At 36.5% G+C, this 18,527-nt stretch overlaps 2 protein-coding genes across 2 annotated transcripts in view; both read left to right on the top strand.

Annotated features, from left to right (window-relative positions):
• Positions 1-6,327, top strand: part of LOC124121002 (triadin-like) — a 77,190-nt gene extending 70,863 nt beyond the window's left edge. The window contains exons 16-21 of the mRNA XM_048391892.1: positions 896-937; positions 2,513-2,554; positions 3,703-3,732; positions 5,268-5,302; positions 5,583-5,640; positions 6,189-6,327. Of these exons, the coding sequence (XP_048247849.1) occupies positions 896-937; positions 2,513-2,554; positions 3,703-3,732; positions 5,268-5,302; positions 5,583-5,640; positions 6,189-6,283 (302 nt within the window). The 3' untranslated portion in view covers positions 6,284-6,327. The remainder of the gene's footprint in view (positions 1-895; positions 938-2,512; positions 2,555-3,702; positions 3,733-5,267; positions 5,303-5,582; positions 5,641-6,188) is intronic.
• Positions 6,328-6,341: 14 nt separating this feature from the next.
• Positions 6,342-18,527, top strand: part of LOC124121016 (myosin-10-like) — a 48,354-nt gene continuing 36,168 nt past the window's right edge. The window contains exons 1-11 of the mRNA XM_048391891.1: positions 6,342-6,565; positions 6,775-6,827; positions 7,315-7,366; positions 8,887-8,960; positions 10,310-10,361; positions 10,997-11,070; positions 11,255-11,306; positions 11,880-11,953; positions 12,082-12,133; positions 13,075-13,148; positions 13,333-13,384. Coding sequence (XP_048247848.1) covers positions 6,424-6,565; positions 6,775-6,827; positions 7,315-7,366; positions 8,887-8,960; positions 10,310-10,361; positions 10,997-11,070; positions 11,255-11,306; positions 11,880-11,953; positions 12,082-12,133; positions 13,075-13,148; positions 13,333-13,384 — 751 coding nt within the window. The 5' untranslated portion in view covers positions 6,342-6,423. The remainder of the gene's footprint in view (positions 6,566-6,774; positions 6,828-7,314; positions 7,367-8,886; positions 8,961-10,309; positions 10,362-10,996; positions 11,071-11,254; positions 11,307-11,879; positions 11,954-12,081; positions 12,134-13,074; positions 13,149-13,332; positions 13,385-18,527) is intronic.

The following is an 18,527-nucleotide window of genomic DNA, read 5'->3' as shown; positions in this document are numbered from 1 at the left end:
TTTATTTCATGACACATGATACTATTTGAATCTATTAAACTGAAACTCGTTACAGGTTACGCGCATTTTACACTCACGCATGTGACATTAGTTGGCTGCACACGGATTGAGCACTCTTGAAACCAATGCAATGAAGCACCAGTGTCACATGTTTGTGTCATGCGTTCTCAACACATGTAATTCAAAAGGGAAATCAACTTCTAGGTCGTGGTGTATATGCGGGTAAAGTATGAAGATGTAAAAAAACGACGTTTGCGCATTTGAGGTGCAATATTTTGTTTTGCGACAACCCTCGGTTTACTGACTCTGATCTGACCTGCCCTTGTGTTATACGCTTAATCCCTAGTACCATCTTTTAACATCTGTTGGTATGACCACCTTTCTTTCGCTCTAAGGTCTGACGCTCTATCGACTAGATTACGTGCGTGGTATTTCATAGGAGGTTAGATCTTGCCATTGGCAAATAGCTTTGAAAAGTGATACATACTTATATGAATGATAACAGTTGCAACTAAGTACAGACGGTACTGATTAACTTCGAAGTTGTTCCATAGTGACGAATGAACTCTGAATAAACATCATCTTTCAGGCACTAACATCTCTGGTAGGGACATGGGCATATTGGAAATACCTGTCTGACACATAGGTCACATAGTTGCTACAATGCAAATCGTTGATGCTCTTCTGGTTTTGTTCCTTGCGAATTGTATGAATATATTCCCAATTCATGTATGACATATCATAACAGCTTATTTTTATATTTTGTTTCGAATGTAACAGTGGTATTTAATGAATGCATAACGATTGCCGTTTGCAATTTATATCTCGATCAAATGGTGAATTAAAACAATCAATTCTATAACGATGCGCCTATCTTGCTTATCCAATAATACAGGGAAAAACGAAACACGTGAATTGGCAAGGGAATCAACTCACGGTAAGTATACTCTGAATACCTAACATAGGCTTAGAAACGTATATACACTTCAAAACAAGAAACGCATAGGTGGTAACAATGTTTTCAAAAGTAATTGATTTGGTAATGATTTGGTTCGTTATCATATTTCCACTAACAGTTTCAACGCGCATGAATGCTTTGTCTATGAAATCCCTTGCTTCCAGGTTCAAGAAATAATTAGTTTCTCCAATTTCCACTCAAAAAGCTCTTGATCTTACTAACATTCCATTGGTTTTATCCCGACGTATTTCTTAAAGGTCTCCATTTATCAGTTCAATATCATTTTCTAAGTCCCTTTTTAATTAGTTTCATTATGAAGTGACATGGTTGGTTGTTGTAGTGTACCCGAACAAAATTGTGCTTCCGCGAATCATTTGTATTAATACTTCCCAAAACATCTGATTGCTAATTATGAATTCATCTTCACCAGTTTCTACATTATTGTACTATTCTCTTGTTTCAATTATGACGTTTTTGATACTTTTGACATATTCCAGGACTAATAAAGAGAATGATTAAAATTCCAAAAGTAAGTCTGGTAGTTTGAGATTTATCGAAGTAGGTGAATGGTCGGATTTAAAACAAGGTTCTATTTCAAATTTTGCAACAGAATATAGAAAATCATGGGATTATAAAAAATATCGTTGTCGCTAAGTAAATCGTTTTTCTGTTGGTCGAAAATCTCACCGGGGCTATCGTATATCAAAGTCTTCCTTTAGTCTAAATAATCATAGTCTGGCTTTAGGATTCCTAATATGTTTGTGATTATGAGAATCTGGAAAAATAATATTGGATAATATTCCAATCTCAACAAAGAAGTAATTTATGCGAATCTGGTGATCTCATCAACTCATCAATTTCATCGTAGAACTTCGGGGTATCTGAACTAGGCCCACATACATGTACATCGATATGGCTAATTTGTACTCATTAATGGTAAGTTGTTATACCAGAATGTTTCCTTTTTTTTGTTTACATTTTCTTGTCAACATTACTAGAAAATAGCTCCCGTAGCAGTTCAGGTAGCAGTGCTCATTTTCATATCCCTGTTTAATCTGTTTCTAGTTCAGGAGTTGTATACATATTATTTACAACAAATAAAAGAATGCTTTTCTTAAGAATTGCAAATATCTCCAGACGTTTGAATCTATATTTTATACTTCTTCCATTGTATGATGTTATTTCCTGGATCGGGCTCCGTGCTGGAAATAATGACCAAACCGTCCACAAGCAAAAATTCTCCTTTGATATTTGGTGAACTCCGTTTCACTTTGTAATGTTTTAAATACTCGCACTTGAAGCCTTGTAGAAGTCACAGATGCGTTTCTGTTTTTGGAGAGTATAACGCCGAAGAATATAATGAAATAATTTCAAAATATTGTTTCTACAAAAATAAACTATGCAATGAGAAAACGTCAACACACGACTTCTACAAATATATAAATTGTACAAGCAGTTTCATACAGTTTGAGATTTGTTTAAGTTTGTCTTCAATTTAGAGCCGAAAGAGGGATTTCATAAACAATATGCATTGTTTGTATGTTCCTGTTTCAGGGGAGACAGAAAAACCAAAATGGTTCAGGCAATTTACACAACGTGAGTATTTTGTCAGTCTCAATGCTTTCCCTTGCTGTCGATCTTTAGATACGTTGTGAACTATGCTGGTTTTCAACAAATGACAACTAACATGTTTAATCAAACTGTATATGCTTGATACCCTTTTGAATGATCTTGAAATACTTACAACTGATATAATTGAAGGTCAGTTTCGCCCCCAGGGCTTTACACTCAAAAACGTATTATGTTCACGATAACGTAAGAAGTGTAGCAGGATGAAATTAAGTATTTTTATATTATCATCCTTTGGGTGAGGCATTGAAGTGGTACCGGTAAGGTTTTATGCAACCTTCTTTGAAAGTAGAGGTCACTGGAATGGTTATTCATAAGGCAGTCCTGCTTGTCTGTGTACTTCACTGGCTCCGTGGTCTAGTGGTAGAGCGTCTTACCGGAGAGAGGGCCGTTGGGGTTTGATGGCTGCTGACATGAGACCACGCGTGTAAGAGATAGCTCCCATGTTTTTCACCCGTAAGTCACCACAATCCAACACAATCTGACACTAAATGACTCACACCAGAACAAATAACGCAAATAGAGGGGAGTCGGACCCCTCAGCGGCTTACGTAATAGCTTTTCTCTACCCGAAAGACAAAACTACGTTGGACTCGGACAAATCCAACCAACAAGGTACCACACGAACCACCATGCTTGAAGTCGACAAAGAAGAAATGGAAAACTTCATAGCCGAGTGTCTTCAACAGCATACATCCGAAATTAAAATTACCTGCAGCATAACATAGATTTCTACCTTGCAAACGACTATAAATGACATGTTGGAAACCACGAACTTTAACGCTAATAGTATACACGTAAGCCAGAACATCGGAATTTAATTAAGTGTTGCTGAATTTAACTCCACCTTCTAAAGTTTGCAAAACAAGTGACAACATACTATCGAACGCGCAAACTGTCCTAGCTGTATGTAAACAATGAAGAGAACACAACCGATATTTTACAAGGTGTATGGGTGCTATAATGTCAAGTTGTTAACTTTCTTATGGGTTATTCTCTTGGATATAAAATGAATGCTAAAATTGAATTTGTTTTCATTTATATCTTAATGAAAAATAACCGTGATTTCATAAGTAATATACAATGTTCGTATGTTCCTGTTACAACGGAAACAGAACGACCATCAGAACGACAATCAACACGAGGTAAGTCTCTTATCTATCTCAGTGCCACAGATACAGAGAACTTCACGATAGATATAAAAAAAATGCTGTTTGAACGTTAGTTTCCATCGGGCATATCTTTTCCCAAACCAGATAGTAATGGATCAAAGATGAACATAGGTACATTTTGGTGAGGTCAACTGTCAAAGTTATGTAATAGTGTTATCCTTTTTTATGATCCCGTACTAGTTTTAAAATCTTTTTCTGTGATAAGTCTAGTACTTTTTACTGTCCTTCGTTGGCACGTTTTTATATAAGTTTGATTGTATTTATAAAAAATAACCCTTGATAGTCACGATATGGCTGAAACATTGCCGATGTGACTTTAAATATTAACTCACTCACTCACTCACTCAACTGTCAAAATGTATCATGACACATGTTTCCAGATGGAAAGAGATGGGGCATTCAGGAATAAGTGGGTATGGGGCGGCTTCTGCGTTTTCTAGTAATGTAAGCACCTGTGTTGTTTACATAAGAGGCTTCGAAGTATATTCACCCTGACAGATGAACTCATAATAAACAACAGGAATTTATATATCTATCCATTTCAACGATATCACACTTGTCTCATGTCGAGATCACCTAGGTGCTGTAATGTCAGGTTGATTTCTTTCTTATGGGTTTGTTCCTTGGATATAAAATGAATGCTAAAATTAATATTGTTTTCATTTATAACTTAATGAGAAATAACCTTGATGTCATAAGTAATATGTAATGTTCGTATGTACCTGTTACAGTGGAAACAGAACGACCAGCTTTGTTCGGGCAATCAACACTGCAATCAAATACTTGCAACACTGATATTGAAATTGAAGGTCATTTCTGCCCCCATATATATATTCGTGTGTGTGTGTGTGCGTACGTGCGTGCGTGAACGTCAAGTTGATTACTTTCTTATGGGTTTGTTCCTTGGATATAAAATATATACTTTGACGTATTCATCAATGAAACATCATAACTAATTATTATGTTTTGACATTTGTTTTTCATCTATAACAAGCATGGGTTACTGAATCAATTCTAACCTGATATATAACCTGGGATAAATGCATCAATGTGTAATGACAACAGAATACACTGATTCTTCAGAAATCCGTATTTCTCAGGGGACATTGCATCACTCATGGAGTTTAGCGTTATGCCTATATAACACGTTCAAGTAAAGTTTTACGGTCTGAAATTCACAGTGCAGTAAAGATGACTTGTTGCAAAGATTAAACTATCAATACGTTTAGCTATGGTTTGTTCTTATCATGATTAGTTTTAAATTTTGGTTTTCGGTGCAATCATATTGAATTATATTCTGCGCACTGTGTGCTGTGGCATTTGCATTGTTGATACATCGTTGGACAATTCTATTCGTAATAATTCCCAATATGATCCGAAAGCAAATACAAATGGAAGACAGTGGATACGACGTAGTCATCTTATTGATAAGATTATATCAGGACTCCATATACTGAATTGCTTCAGTTAGTATATATGCAATACCAGTGTTGCAGCTTATGTTGCAGCTTCTAATGGACAGTATGAAAAACAACCGCGTGGGGTAAGTAAATATATGCAATTTTTATTCATACAGATTTTATATCCATGTGCATAGATACTATTCATAGGATATTCATATAGCTCCCACAGCATGATATAACTGAAGTATACAGTTCAAAGCGACGTTAACCCAAACTGTCACATTGACTCATATAGCCATCGCATTTCTATCACAATTAAATGATTACGATATCACGAATAACATTCAATACAGGTTTCAAATGATAATAAGTGGCAACATATCTGATTTTATATAATAATTAACGTGTCTTTTTTTTAAGACATCTGCTAAAGACAGTTTGCAGTTTCATGATGGCTCCAACCTCCAACGCATTAAAGGTAAAAGTATAGGGTTTATCAAGAAATAAATATTATGTAATAAAATCAATGCTGATCCTGTCCGATATGCACCCCCACCTACCAGGGTGGCAACCGTTACAAACACATGCAAAGGCAAGTCAAGTGTTCGACTGAAAAAAAGCACACGGGAACATATAGTAGAAATTAAAATAAGGAATTTCATCGGACAAGTTTTGTCACTATTGCGACAAATTTTAAAATGCCCTCCACATGTCGACCACAAATGAGACTGCATCTGCTGGAATATTGATTGTGATCCCCCTTGTCATACAGACTTGTGGACAGTTTTTTGAAACTCTGAATCGTTATGCCTAGATCGCTAAATATTTCACAGACGAATGGTCTCACTTGCCTCCTTTATTCTATTTTAGGTGTGTAAAATCAGAGGAAGGGAATTGGCTATTTGAACATTATTGAACGATATCAGATCATCCGTGCACATGGAGCTAAGTTAAACGTTGATATTTGCTTTTTCAAACTTTACATACTCATGCAGAGATCATGTATGCCTTGATGTTATGTTGTAGAACTGGATGAAAAAGTAATGGCACTGGAGAAAGAAATAACAGATCTTAGAAAGGACAAGAAACTGCAAGAAAGGGTATTTTTTTACAGCGTCTAAATGTAATGTGCGTTATACATACATGAATGAATGTGACATATTCTGAGCATTGCTTTATATATATTGCTTTGATATGTTATGCCTCATGACGCACAACAGAATGCAATTCAGGTGCCGTAGTTTCAATATTTATGCATTAAATGCGTTTCTGCCAATGTGACAACCACAGCAATAAATTAGTCAATACAAATTATCTTACAGCTGATCTGAAACGTTTTTGTTCCAAACAGATGTATGCAGAACTCCAGAAAACAAAGGAGTCTTTTGAAACTGCATATGAAGGTGAGAAAAAATGTTCTTACTATTGATGAATGTCTTTTTTTGCGATTTTGACACACCCCTCGACAAAGCCTGATACATAATGCATGCAGTCCAATGGGTCATAGACGTATCTTTTAGGGATAACCATTATCCTTTCCAAGGTCATCAAACTTATTTGACTCAAATTGTGTCCTCAATCTCTATCAGTACTGGTTATTGTTTGTTTTTAGATCTGAAGAATGACGTGGAGACAATGAATACAATGATTGTCAATTATGGACCGGTTAGTATATTGAAATCATGTTTCTAGAAAGTGTAAAATGTGTACATATACTTAACACAGTTAACGCAGTGTCTTGAATGTATAGAGTACAGCTGACCTGCTTCAGTGGCATAGAGGTTAGTGATGTCATTTGATTGTGACGTGGTGGTAACGGATGACACCACAGTGGTCTGCAAAGCTTTGTGATGAAATTTCCTTGCAGCGATATCTCCTCGGAGATCCTATGATCGAGTCTATTTCCAACCGAGTTCGGCAGGGGTGGAAAGTAGACTTCTATAGTCAGTTAATTCTCTTGCCTCGGGAAGATGCTCTCCTCCTACTCCCATACAAAGGCGTACATATGTAAAGAATGAAATAACTGTATTGTTATGAAAAGATGAAAAGATATAATTATATAATTATAAGAATAAGATAAATGTAAGGCTATAAAAATGATTATTTCACCATCAAGAAGTTAAGTTGTATTGTTTTCCTTGTTCCAAAACAGGCCGCAGCCCATCTCAGGGATGAAAAGTTAACGTGTGAAGCTCAGGCCACGGGTAGGTCAATCGGTAATGGGCAAAGAGGTATTCGGTTGCTCCCAAAACTGAACTGAAACGATACTTTATGATCATTTCTCAATGTGATATGTGAACCACAAAACAGCATTTCGGAGAGAATTGTATCTGCATTATCAAACACTGGCTGTAATAGACTAGTTTAAGAGGTTTCAATCTTTTTGAACCGTTTGCTTATTAGGGCTCCTAGCCGAAAGGCTGTAGAGCCCTATTGTAATCGTTCGAATTATTATTACTATTATTATTATTATTATTATTATTTATTCCGCCGATTTTTGCACCTGCCCTAGCAAAATAATCACCAGCTCGATTTTGTTCACATTCTGTGTGTGTTTGTAGACCGTTGGGTACTAGTGCCCGCCAAAAAGCCAAGGCCGTAGGCCCAAAGACCAAGGGCAGATAACTGAAAAACAAGTATTTTTTGACGATATATTTTGCCCTGTTTCTCCACAACCGTTTGTCCGTTTACTTTCAAACCTTGCATGTATATACTGCCTAGTTGCTTGATAATTTTTGTTCTTTGACTTTGGTCATTGGTCACGTGGTTTGGCAGCCATATTGGATTCAAGGTTTTCACAGGGTTTTGGGGGCACCTGTCTTCAAACACTATCTCCTCTGAATCCACTGCATGAAATGATTTCAAACTTTCTGAGAATTGTCTCCATACAGAACACAACAAATTAGCATAGCCGTTTTTCGATATCTTTTGATCTATGTTTGCACTTTGCAAGTGTGACAATGCTCAGAAACCGCCAGACTAAAGAAGCTAAAACTTGACATGTTTATTCCTACAAATGATAATACATAAAGAGGTTCGAATCCGATTTCCAATATGGCCACCCATTCATGGCAATTTCTGTTGAAAATGTAATAAAATATGGTACATTTGACGTTAGTTATACTGCTCAACATGTATGGTCCAGGGTTTGTATTGCAATAATTTGAGTGAGAGAAAGTGAGTATGGTTTTACGCCGCTGTTAGCAAAATACCAGCAATATCACGGCGGGGACACCAGAAATTGGCTCCACACATTGTACCCGGGTATTCGGCGTGACGAGCGAACACTTTAACCACTAGGCTACCCGCCGGCCCGCAATAATGTAGATTTTGAATTCGTTTGACCATGCTCTTAAATTCTCTCAATAGATATATATCGCGACCTGAACATCGACATGTACGCTTCTCATTTTGATGTCGACATATTTTCTTAAAACTATTTGAGTTTAGAATTTATGCTACTTGGTTTGGGTCATTAAAGTAGCATTGATGGCTGCCTATCCAGGTGTCCCTACAGTGCCGAGGTACTATTTTTTTCCGAAATTTCACACTTATCATATGTGAAAATTACTATTGGACTGTACTGACGTTTTTCACTTCCAGTTGTGTAACGTGTATCTAACGTTCGTATCAAATTAGGTTATAGTGATTTATGAGCCTACAAGCACAATCGCATGTACACGAATAGAGTAAAAGTTTTTATTAATACACTTATTTATTGTAGATCTGAAGGACATGCTTATGGCACTAGTGAATGAGTTAGAAGAGCTTAGGCTCTTCAAACAACTTCAAGAACAGGTAAACCTCATGAACTCTATGCTGCATAGATCGACACATACGTTCCGTGAATGAGTACAAGTAAATTGCATTAACGCCGCTTTAAACATAATTTCACTTATATCACTCTCACCAGGGATGATAGGTCACGATGATTGAAGCTTCGTATGGGTAGAAAGACACATATGATGTTTCACAGATAGAATTGTTCCTCTTGTCATTGACGTATTTCATGTTTTTATTCGGTTCTTCATATTTAACAGTGGTAAACAACGAACAAGAGACTAAAGTACTCATGGAAATGAAAAAAACCCTGTTTTGCTGGATTTAATAATCGACACAAAGCATCACGTAGATGTAAATACGAAATAACAAAACAACTGGAAAAGTACTAGTCTGGATTTGCTAGTTTTATCTCAGTGCTCAATACAAAATGTACTTTACAGGAGGAAATTTGTAGGCACTTTCAATATTGAAAATAAAACTAAGTCCAAATTGGCATGGCAGAAACAGGCTATAGGCATTATGCAAATTAGCCTGGAAAAAAAGTTATCAAAACAACAATAAAACAGCTATGTTTATGTACATGATAATAATGACATGTAAGTTGTTGTTTGAGAAGGGAATAGGTTACTTTTACGTTCTGATATTTTGACGATGATTCACTATCCCACGATGCCACTCACAAATCACTAACCACTGACAAATCACATGCACGTTGGTTTCAAGCGCCTGTTTCCACCTGTCGTCAAGGTGTCATAGGTCATGGACATTCACCTTGATCTATTACACCTGGTTATGCTCAGTTTCACAATAGTCTGTTTTGTTCATATTTCTACACACTTTTACGTGTAAAAAGACATAAAAACCTTTGATACGCTGTATTTGTGCAAAGGCCCAATTAGTACTAATTGAATATTTATATTATTTGTATATTAACTGCATCTATTTAAAATCTGAGATTAAAAAAAACAGTTTTTTTTGTCATTTCAGTGAGTACTTTAGTGCAATTACTTTATTCAACATATCTGTAGTGTCTGAAAACATATATATATATATAGTTTTAATATGAGAATTCACTTCAATATGCTTTTAGTGTTTATTGAGATCAACACTGATAACGACACAGACTAAATATTTAACTTTTAACACACACAGTACCTGCAGTTAACAAAACAAAATCAGTAATTCTATTATTAGGCAACAGAGGAAACTGTTTCAGCTGGTGGGCGTGGTCTCAAACAATTCGTCGAAAAGAAATTGCTTGGTTAGCCAATCAAATGCCATTGTTATACTGTTTCTATACATGAATCACAAAATGAACACAATTGTAACTTTTCTACATTATGTATCATTGTGTTTCACAACAGAAACACGCAGATCTTACAGATGAAATGAAAATGGTTGAAGCAGAAAACAAGGGTAAAAAAGTTTGCGATCTGTTTATGATACATACGCATGATATTATTATATACAATACCTAGCAAAAAGGCTGTGGAAAATATCAATCTAATTCGTTCATTTAAACTCGAGAAACTGTTAAAGTAGGTCAATGAAACAATGGTACATGTCATCCGTGACGGCCCAGATCGGGAAAATGTCATGAGTGACCTACGGGTAAGATCACAGAGAAGGTCATTGTTAAGTATGTTTGCAATTTTCACTAAACTGCTTTTTCTACTTGCATTATTTTAGTCTCGTGATTGTAAAGGTTATGCTATTTGAATAGTTTGAATATATGATAAGTAATGACAGTCTCATGATATCAGTGGTAGGTCAGTGTGACCTACTTTCAATAAGTAGCATGTGCTGATTTTCAATTGTACATTACTGAATTCCAAGTAGGGGCATCATCATGACAATAGAACATGGATAATGTGGCTACATCGCGTGAAACAATATAAAATACTTTGCACTTATTTCTCCAACGGGATCGTTTTAGTTTTAATTTAGATAATATAAAACTCATGATTTAAGGTAGTCCGAGAAGGCAAGACAGTTGTTATGACACTGTTTGCAAACTATTGTTTTGATTCGATTCCATGATTATTTTGTAGCACATAAAGTCATACTTGTGGCAAAGGAGAGTGAATTAACAGATCTACAACTCAACATAAAACAACTCGAACAGGTAATTGTTATGATCTGTGTGTACCTGAAAACAATAATAAGTATTTTAAAACAAAATAACTTAATTAATTAATAATGTTTCTGTTTTCTGAAGTATTTGGGAAATTTTAATCATCAAACTCATGGTGACATAAGCTAAAACTGTTGAGTGTGGTACTGCTACTGATTAATTTTGCTCTCAACAGGCAGTTGCAAATCTAGAGGATGAAAACATGAGCATTGAACATTCACAAAAGGGTAAGAAATTGATAATAAGATAATGACAGTTGGATATGATGTTTTAATGACTTTATCCATTGCTTTGAAAGAAACAATATCTAACTACAAAGTAGACACAATGTATGGATAACAATTTCTATATTACACTGTAACAGCGACGTTTCGGTATATATCTTTACACCGATGTCATGCAAGACTGCATAATGAACATGGTACAAAATTTTATATAATGGGGTGAAGGATCAACATAAACAACAATTTCCCTACCTGACAGACATGAACATGAGTAGGTTAACTAATAACAACGGAAGGATAATATTGTCACAAGTGGACGGACATATAACACACGACAAGGAAGCCAATTAAACAGGAAGCCAATTAAACTGGATCAAGTACACAAAGGCGTGATGATTGGAAAAAACTATTGCTAGTTCATAGTTGACGGAAAGGATGTGGATGAGTTTGGTGTATGTATATATTTACCATCACATCACATTGTTGATGAATTGCATGCACTCGTTTAAATTAGAACTGTAATTATTTTATAGATCTGACTGACAAACTTATGGCTTAAGGTACTTATGTTTATAGAACAAACAGTCGATCTGAAGGCTTTAGAGAAGTTGATAGCAGATCTTGAACTTGAAATAACACAGCAAGAAGAGGTAAGTATGTGTACATATATTAATGTTTTGTTTGTGTTTGTTCGATTGAAATAGTAAAAACGTAAATTATTACTAGCGTTCTAGTATTATGATGCTAATACCATGAAAACAAATCTTCGTCACAACAGATATTTGCAGGCCTCAGGGATGAAAAGCAAAGGGTTGAAGCTGCAAACGTTGGTAAGGTTGAACAATTACAACTAGTTACTTAACAATCCCAATAAAAGTATAAAAAGGTTGTGAAATTTCCATTTTATATTCTATAGATTTGGTATCACTAAATTGTAAAATTCAGTACATGAATCTTGCCATATCAGTAAAGCGTAATGGAATGGAATGGAAGGTAATGCGTTTTAGCTCATCTCACTGAAGGCCAAGTAAGTACATAGCCAGTCGTAAACATCTCCTCCTCAGAAATAACTGGCCTAATGAAACAGATACTTCACATACTTGTTCCCACCAAAGATGACATCCCAGTTTGTTGAAGAGGTTTGGACCCCATTTTAAATATGTCTGCCATGGAAAAAATATGTATTTACATTTCTCAGGTATTTAAAAATTCAAAATATAATGAAAATGTGCATATGTGTAGTTAGTAGTCGGATTCCAGACCCATGTCCCGTTTTTCGAGATCTCCCGATGACCTTTATTGACCTTTGCACTTCGACCATGGGCCTGAATTCTCTCAAAACGCATTTGCTCACACTGTAAACATTATCTCCTCAGAAACTTCACATGTCTATTCCCATTCATGGTGACACCCTAATTTTTTCAACATGTCCGAATCCAAATGTCAAAATGGCCACCACGGCAGCTAAATTGGAAAGCCTCTTTATGGACATTATTGACTTATGATTGTGTCTAAAATGAAATGTGTCGTTCGTGGAATGGGTCAACACACGGCTCAGTTTGTCGCGATCTCGCAAACGCTGACCTTTATTTTGACCTTTGCGTTTTGACCATACTGGAAACTGAAACTTCCCATGACCATTACTAAGCCACTGTTATGTAATTTAGGTATATGTGTGGTTAGTAGTGGGGCTCAACACATATTTTCCTTTCCCCCCCAATTTTGATCTATGTTTGCACTTTGCACGTGTGATTTGATGATTATTTTGTAGAACTTGAAGTCATACTTGTGGAAAAGGAGAGAGAATTAACAGATCTACAATACTACACAAATCAACTCGAACAGGTAATTGTTATGATCTGTGTGTACCTGAAAACAATAATAAGTATTTTAAAACAAAATAACTTAATTAATTAATAATGTTTCTGTTTTCTGAAGTATTTGGGAAATTTTAATCATCAAACTCATGGTGACATAAGCTAAAACTGTTGAGTGTGGTACTGCTACTGATTAATTTTGCTCTCAACAGGCAGTTGCAAATCTAGAGGATGAAAACATGAGCATTGAACATTCACAAAAGGGTAAGAAATTGATAATAAGATAAAGACAGTTGGATATTATATTTTTATGACTTTATCCATTGCTTTGAAAGAAACAATATCTAACTACAAAGTAGACACAATGTATGGATAACAATTTCTATATTACACTGTAACAGCGACTTTTTGGTATATATCTTTACACCGTTGTCATGCAAGACTGCATAATGAGGTGAGGTGAGGTGAAATTGGGTTTAACATCGCGTCCAAGATTATTGCACTTATATAGCGACGTGCATGCACGTGTATGTGTGTGTGTGGCTGCTTGTACTAGTCCGATTTATAGTGCTAGCTCACTGAGATACCATGCCGCAGTTTAACATGAATACCCCACTCAGACACAGTATACCGCTCTCCGGGCGGACGCTCTACCACTAGACCACGGAGGCGGTCACTGCATAATGAACATGGTACACAATTATATATGGTGGGTGAAGGATCAACATAAACAACAATTTCCCTACCTGACAGACATGAACATGAGTAGGTTAACTAATAACAACAGAAGGATAATATTGTCACAAGTGGACGGACATATAACACACGACGAGGAAGCCAATTAAACAGGAAGCTAATTAAACTGGATCAGGTACAGTAGTATAGGTAATAGGGGTTCTGCCGCATCTCCACTGGAGCAGGATTCATATACCTATACCGCTACTACAGGGGGGATTTTTTTATGCCAAAATGATGATGCGATTTAACGATAGTCATAAGATTCAGCTAAATTGACTCCACCTGGAGCCAATGATATAAATTTTTATAGGTAATGGGGGTTCTGGACCACTTCCACTGGAGCCAGATTTATTACCTATACTGCTACTACAGGGGGGATTTTTTATATCAAAATGATTATGCGATTTAACGATAGTCATGAGTTGTATTAAACGAAACATCAATATTAATTAATAATGGATAAAATTTACTATAGCCCACGAGGATATTGAAAAGGTGTAGGAGCAATAAAAAAATTAGCCACCACGGCTAAGGTATCTAAAGATGTGGCAAAGGATTGGTTAAAGAAACAAGCGATGTGGCAGATATATTTACCGGCACCGCGTTATATACCGAGGAAGAAGTTTGATATTTTTACGACGAATGAAGTTCATCAGGCTGACCTCTTGTTTCTTCCCCACGATAAGGTAAAACGCAAAACGTATAAATACGCTTTAACGGTAGTGGATGTGGCTAGTCGATACAAAGAGGCTGAGCCATTAACATCGAAAGAATCAACAGAGGTAGCTAATGCACTGAGTCGCATATATAAACGCGGACCGCTAAAATGGCCTAAGCTATTTCAAGTAGATCCCGGTCGCGAGTTTATGGGATCGGTAACTAAACTGTTAACAAAGAACGATGTCGAAATCGTCTGTGGTGAAAGAGAGGCCCACCGCAGTCAAGCTATCGTCGAAAGATTTAACAGGACATTAGCGGAACGTTTGTTTGGCTATCAGTATGGGATCGAAATGAAATCCGAGCGATTGAGATCAACCGAGTGGGTGACACGATTATCAGCCGTTGTATCAGCGCTGAATAATGAAGTAACGAGATTAATAGGGAAGAAACCATCCGATGCTATTAAAATGAAATCCGTGACTTCCGAATCTTCAGCACCGAGGAGAGGCAAAGAACGAAAACTTCCGGATAGAGTAAGGGTAAGATATTTATACCAGGCCGGTGAACTCGAAGGAGGCCTACGTCGCGCAACCGATCCCATATGGTCCCTTAAGACATATAACATTAGTAGATTGGTTTCGAAAGAAGGAGAGCCTATTCTTTATTATCTTCAAGATGGACCGGGTAGGGCATTTGTACGAGAAGAGTTGTTCATAGTTCCCGACGGTACGGTATTACCACCATAACCATAAGCGTAGGTAGTTACACCATCCTTATCAATCCATCTCTTTGTATCTAAGGGGGATAATGATGTCTTGTTCATTCTTAATCCATATATCCTATGATCGTAACTTCTTAAAGAGTTCATCTCGTGTTTGAACATTCTACCGTTAAATAATGATTCTTTATACTGTTCGTGTTTGATATGCTTTTTTACAACATACTTCTTAACGCCCTTAGCTTTTCTTATCTCACCATTATCGGACTTCTTTATAGAATACATCTTAGGTCTTAATCCGACATACTCCGCTATTGGGGTCCCAGCACATTCATCCTTCATCTTACCTAACACCTTTTTATTTACTACGCTGTGCAGTGGATTATCTTTTGGGTAATCGCTCGTGTCGTACATATCTATTTTTTCTGCCATATCTTTATACACATCCTCGGTTTGTATTTCCATCAACAAAGAATCTGTGTCGGTATATAACACCTCGCATCTATCGCCGTATTGCTTCTTAAGTTCGTTGTAATAAAAGTCATACATTAAGTGTTTTGACAAGTCGAGAATACTCATACCGACGTACACCGGTCTGTTGAATTTTATATTACTCTTCTGCATATGCAACGCGGCTAAGTCGTTATCGAATATCTTGCTTCTGTTAAAAGCCGGACTGGCTATAAGTTTCCTGAGTCTTTCTTCCTCATTAGATCTGACTAATTTAACATCAACACGCTTCCTCAGATTCTCCATGGTTTTACCAAATACCGAGTTATTCATGAGCTTATATAGATTCTTTTCGAAATCGCTGGTAGCTATCTTTCTTAAATCTGTGTTCAACCTTATATAGGGCTCCATCCAAGGGCTTTGATCGAACTTTAGAACTCTGTGTATTTTCTTAAGTTTCATACCTAACGATAGATACAACTGGAGATTTCTGTAGTGAACTATATATTTTGTTTTATCCATCAAATTTGGTACGAGTTTTTCTACGTTAGCTAATCTACTATTACCCATCAAGGAGCGTTGATATTCCGACATCCAATCTTTATTAACCATTAATCTTTCGGGAGCTAGCGGATAACTGTTATGATCTTTATGTAACGAACTTGGATATTCCAAGTCAACTTCTAGTATGTACCCTTTATTCGCATCATTATTATGAATATTATCGATATCATTGACCCATTCAAAACCACCCGTGGGTAAAGGTTGACTCATAGCCCATCCGTACAAATTGTTGGCGTCGAGATATAATATGTGAGTGTCGGGTTTACTCGGATCGTATCCTTCCACTAATTTATTATTAGCCTTAGAATACCTTTTAGCTGCCATCGATATACCACCTCTTAATCCTTTCTCAATAAACAAGTGCATATCGTAATCTGTGAGTAGTTTTAGTTCTACGCCGGTCTTCTTCAACAATGCATCCCACGATAGTCCGGGACTGGAATAGTACCATGCCGGGTCCAAGCCATATTGTTTGAAACACGTCTTTCTAAATATCTCGAATATATCGGCGAGTAACAGTACATCGGTTTTTAAGTACAGATCGTGATAATCGCCTAAATTCTTACAACCTAATTTATCCCAGACCGTCAGAGCGTGTTCATAATCGGCATCTGTTATTCTAGATTCTGTTAAGTTACTATAGAATGATTCGAGGGGTGGTAATTCAGTTTCTTCGAATCTAGACCAATCATCCATATATTCGTAAGGATATACACCTTTTCTCAGCAACAAATGACGAATTATCTTATCGGTATATTGATTTGTTATCGCGAAGTCATCGGGATTGTTCGCATTAGCTAAATTGTCCAGGGAAGATAACAGAAACTGTACGGAGTCTATGAATCTAAGCCCATTACTTTGCTTTGTTCTAGATTTCCCATCCTTGTCCCTATAATGTATAGGTTTAGTCAACGAGAACGATATGTATTTTTCCATATTATTAGGAATGCAAGTTAAACCGCCGTCGGTCTTCGAGATAGCTTGCATAATGAGATGTGAATCGTATCCTCTAAGGTTATGAAACACAACGGGGATGGGTATTGTTTGAGCATTCATTTTTAGTTTCAAGTTACACTCGTTATGCGCGGCTCCCCGATAGTTACCCGTGACGTGACAATGATCTCTTACGGAATCCCCATCCAGGGGTTTATTACAAACGTGACAACTCGTTGACTTCTTATGGACCCTCCAATCATCCCTCGTCATACGCATGGGTATCGTACACGATAATTTTTCCCTGATTATTCTCTCTTCATTTTGTAGATATTCTAGGAACTTTCCCGCTGCATCGGGACCTCTGTAAATCACGGGCGGGTTTGTTTTCCCATCATACCTTACAACTACATATCCAAACCCACAAGGAATATGTTCTTGAGTTTTGTACGTAAAACTACTATCTTGATTATTGCGTTCAGTATTTTCTATGGGTTTGATAAGGGCTTCGAAGTCGGCGTAAATTACGTACGGTACTGGCATTTGATTACAATAATGTTCAAATTTTAATATATTTTTTCCCTCTTTAGGCATATCGATCCTGATAGCATTCTGTCCAACACCTCTACAGTCTTCTTTATGCGCTTCTAATAGATCTTGTCTGCTGTACCCATGCAGGCATCTTTCACAGAAATATTTCTTTCCCTTATATTTAGTTTGATCGTATAGCAGCCTGTTTAAACTCTTTATCCACGTATAATGATATTTACCATCTTTTTCGATCAGAAATGAATTGATTCTGGGGATATTTTCCGGAGCGGAGCTTATCCTGTGTACAACAATTCCTTTAGAATGTCCGAAAACATTTATAGCTAAATTATTTTGCTTTTCCACCTTATCAATTTGTGATATTGGTGTAGGTTCGTCTATACCATCGAAGTTGAGTCCATCGTTTTGGGGATAGCTAGAAGGTCTATTTGCAATTTTAGAATCTACGGGGAACAATGCAGATCTTATCATCATTCTTAAACAGTCATCGGATTTATTTTTTACGTTAATTATGGCTTTTTTCTTTTTATAATACGGGGGTAAATCTATATAAGATCCACCTTTGAAGGGCATATAATTCGCTATATCTAAATATAAACTATCGATTTTATCCACACCCCAACCTGAACCTCTATTAGTCCAGCGTTCTAAAGTTTCCTGTATCCTCTGAATTGATGTATCTAATGATGAGTTTATAGTATCGGATTCGGTTATAACTTCTTGATTGCTACGGAAATATGGTTCGGTATATTCGGTGCTATCGTCTGTGTTACTTTTACTCAATGTCATTTTAAT

Source organism: Haliotis rufescens, unplaced genomic scaffold (genome assembly GCF_023055435.1).
Source record: "Haliotis rufescens isolate VD_foot unplaced genomic scaffold, xgHalRufe1.0.p SCAF_101, whole genome shotgun sequence".
In the NCBI taxonomy this organism is placed as follows: domain Eukaryota; kingdom Metazoa; phylum Mollusca; class Gastropoda; order Lepetellida; family Haliotidae; genus Haliotis; species Haliotis rufescens.
The sequence above is the reverse complement of the archived record's forward strand: the minus strand, read 5'-3'. Positions and strand labels throughout refer to the sequence as shown.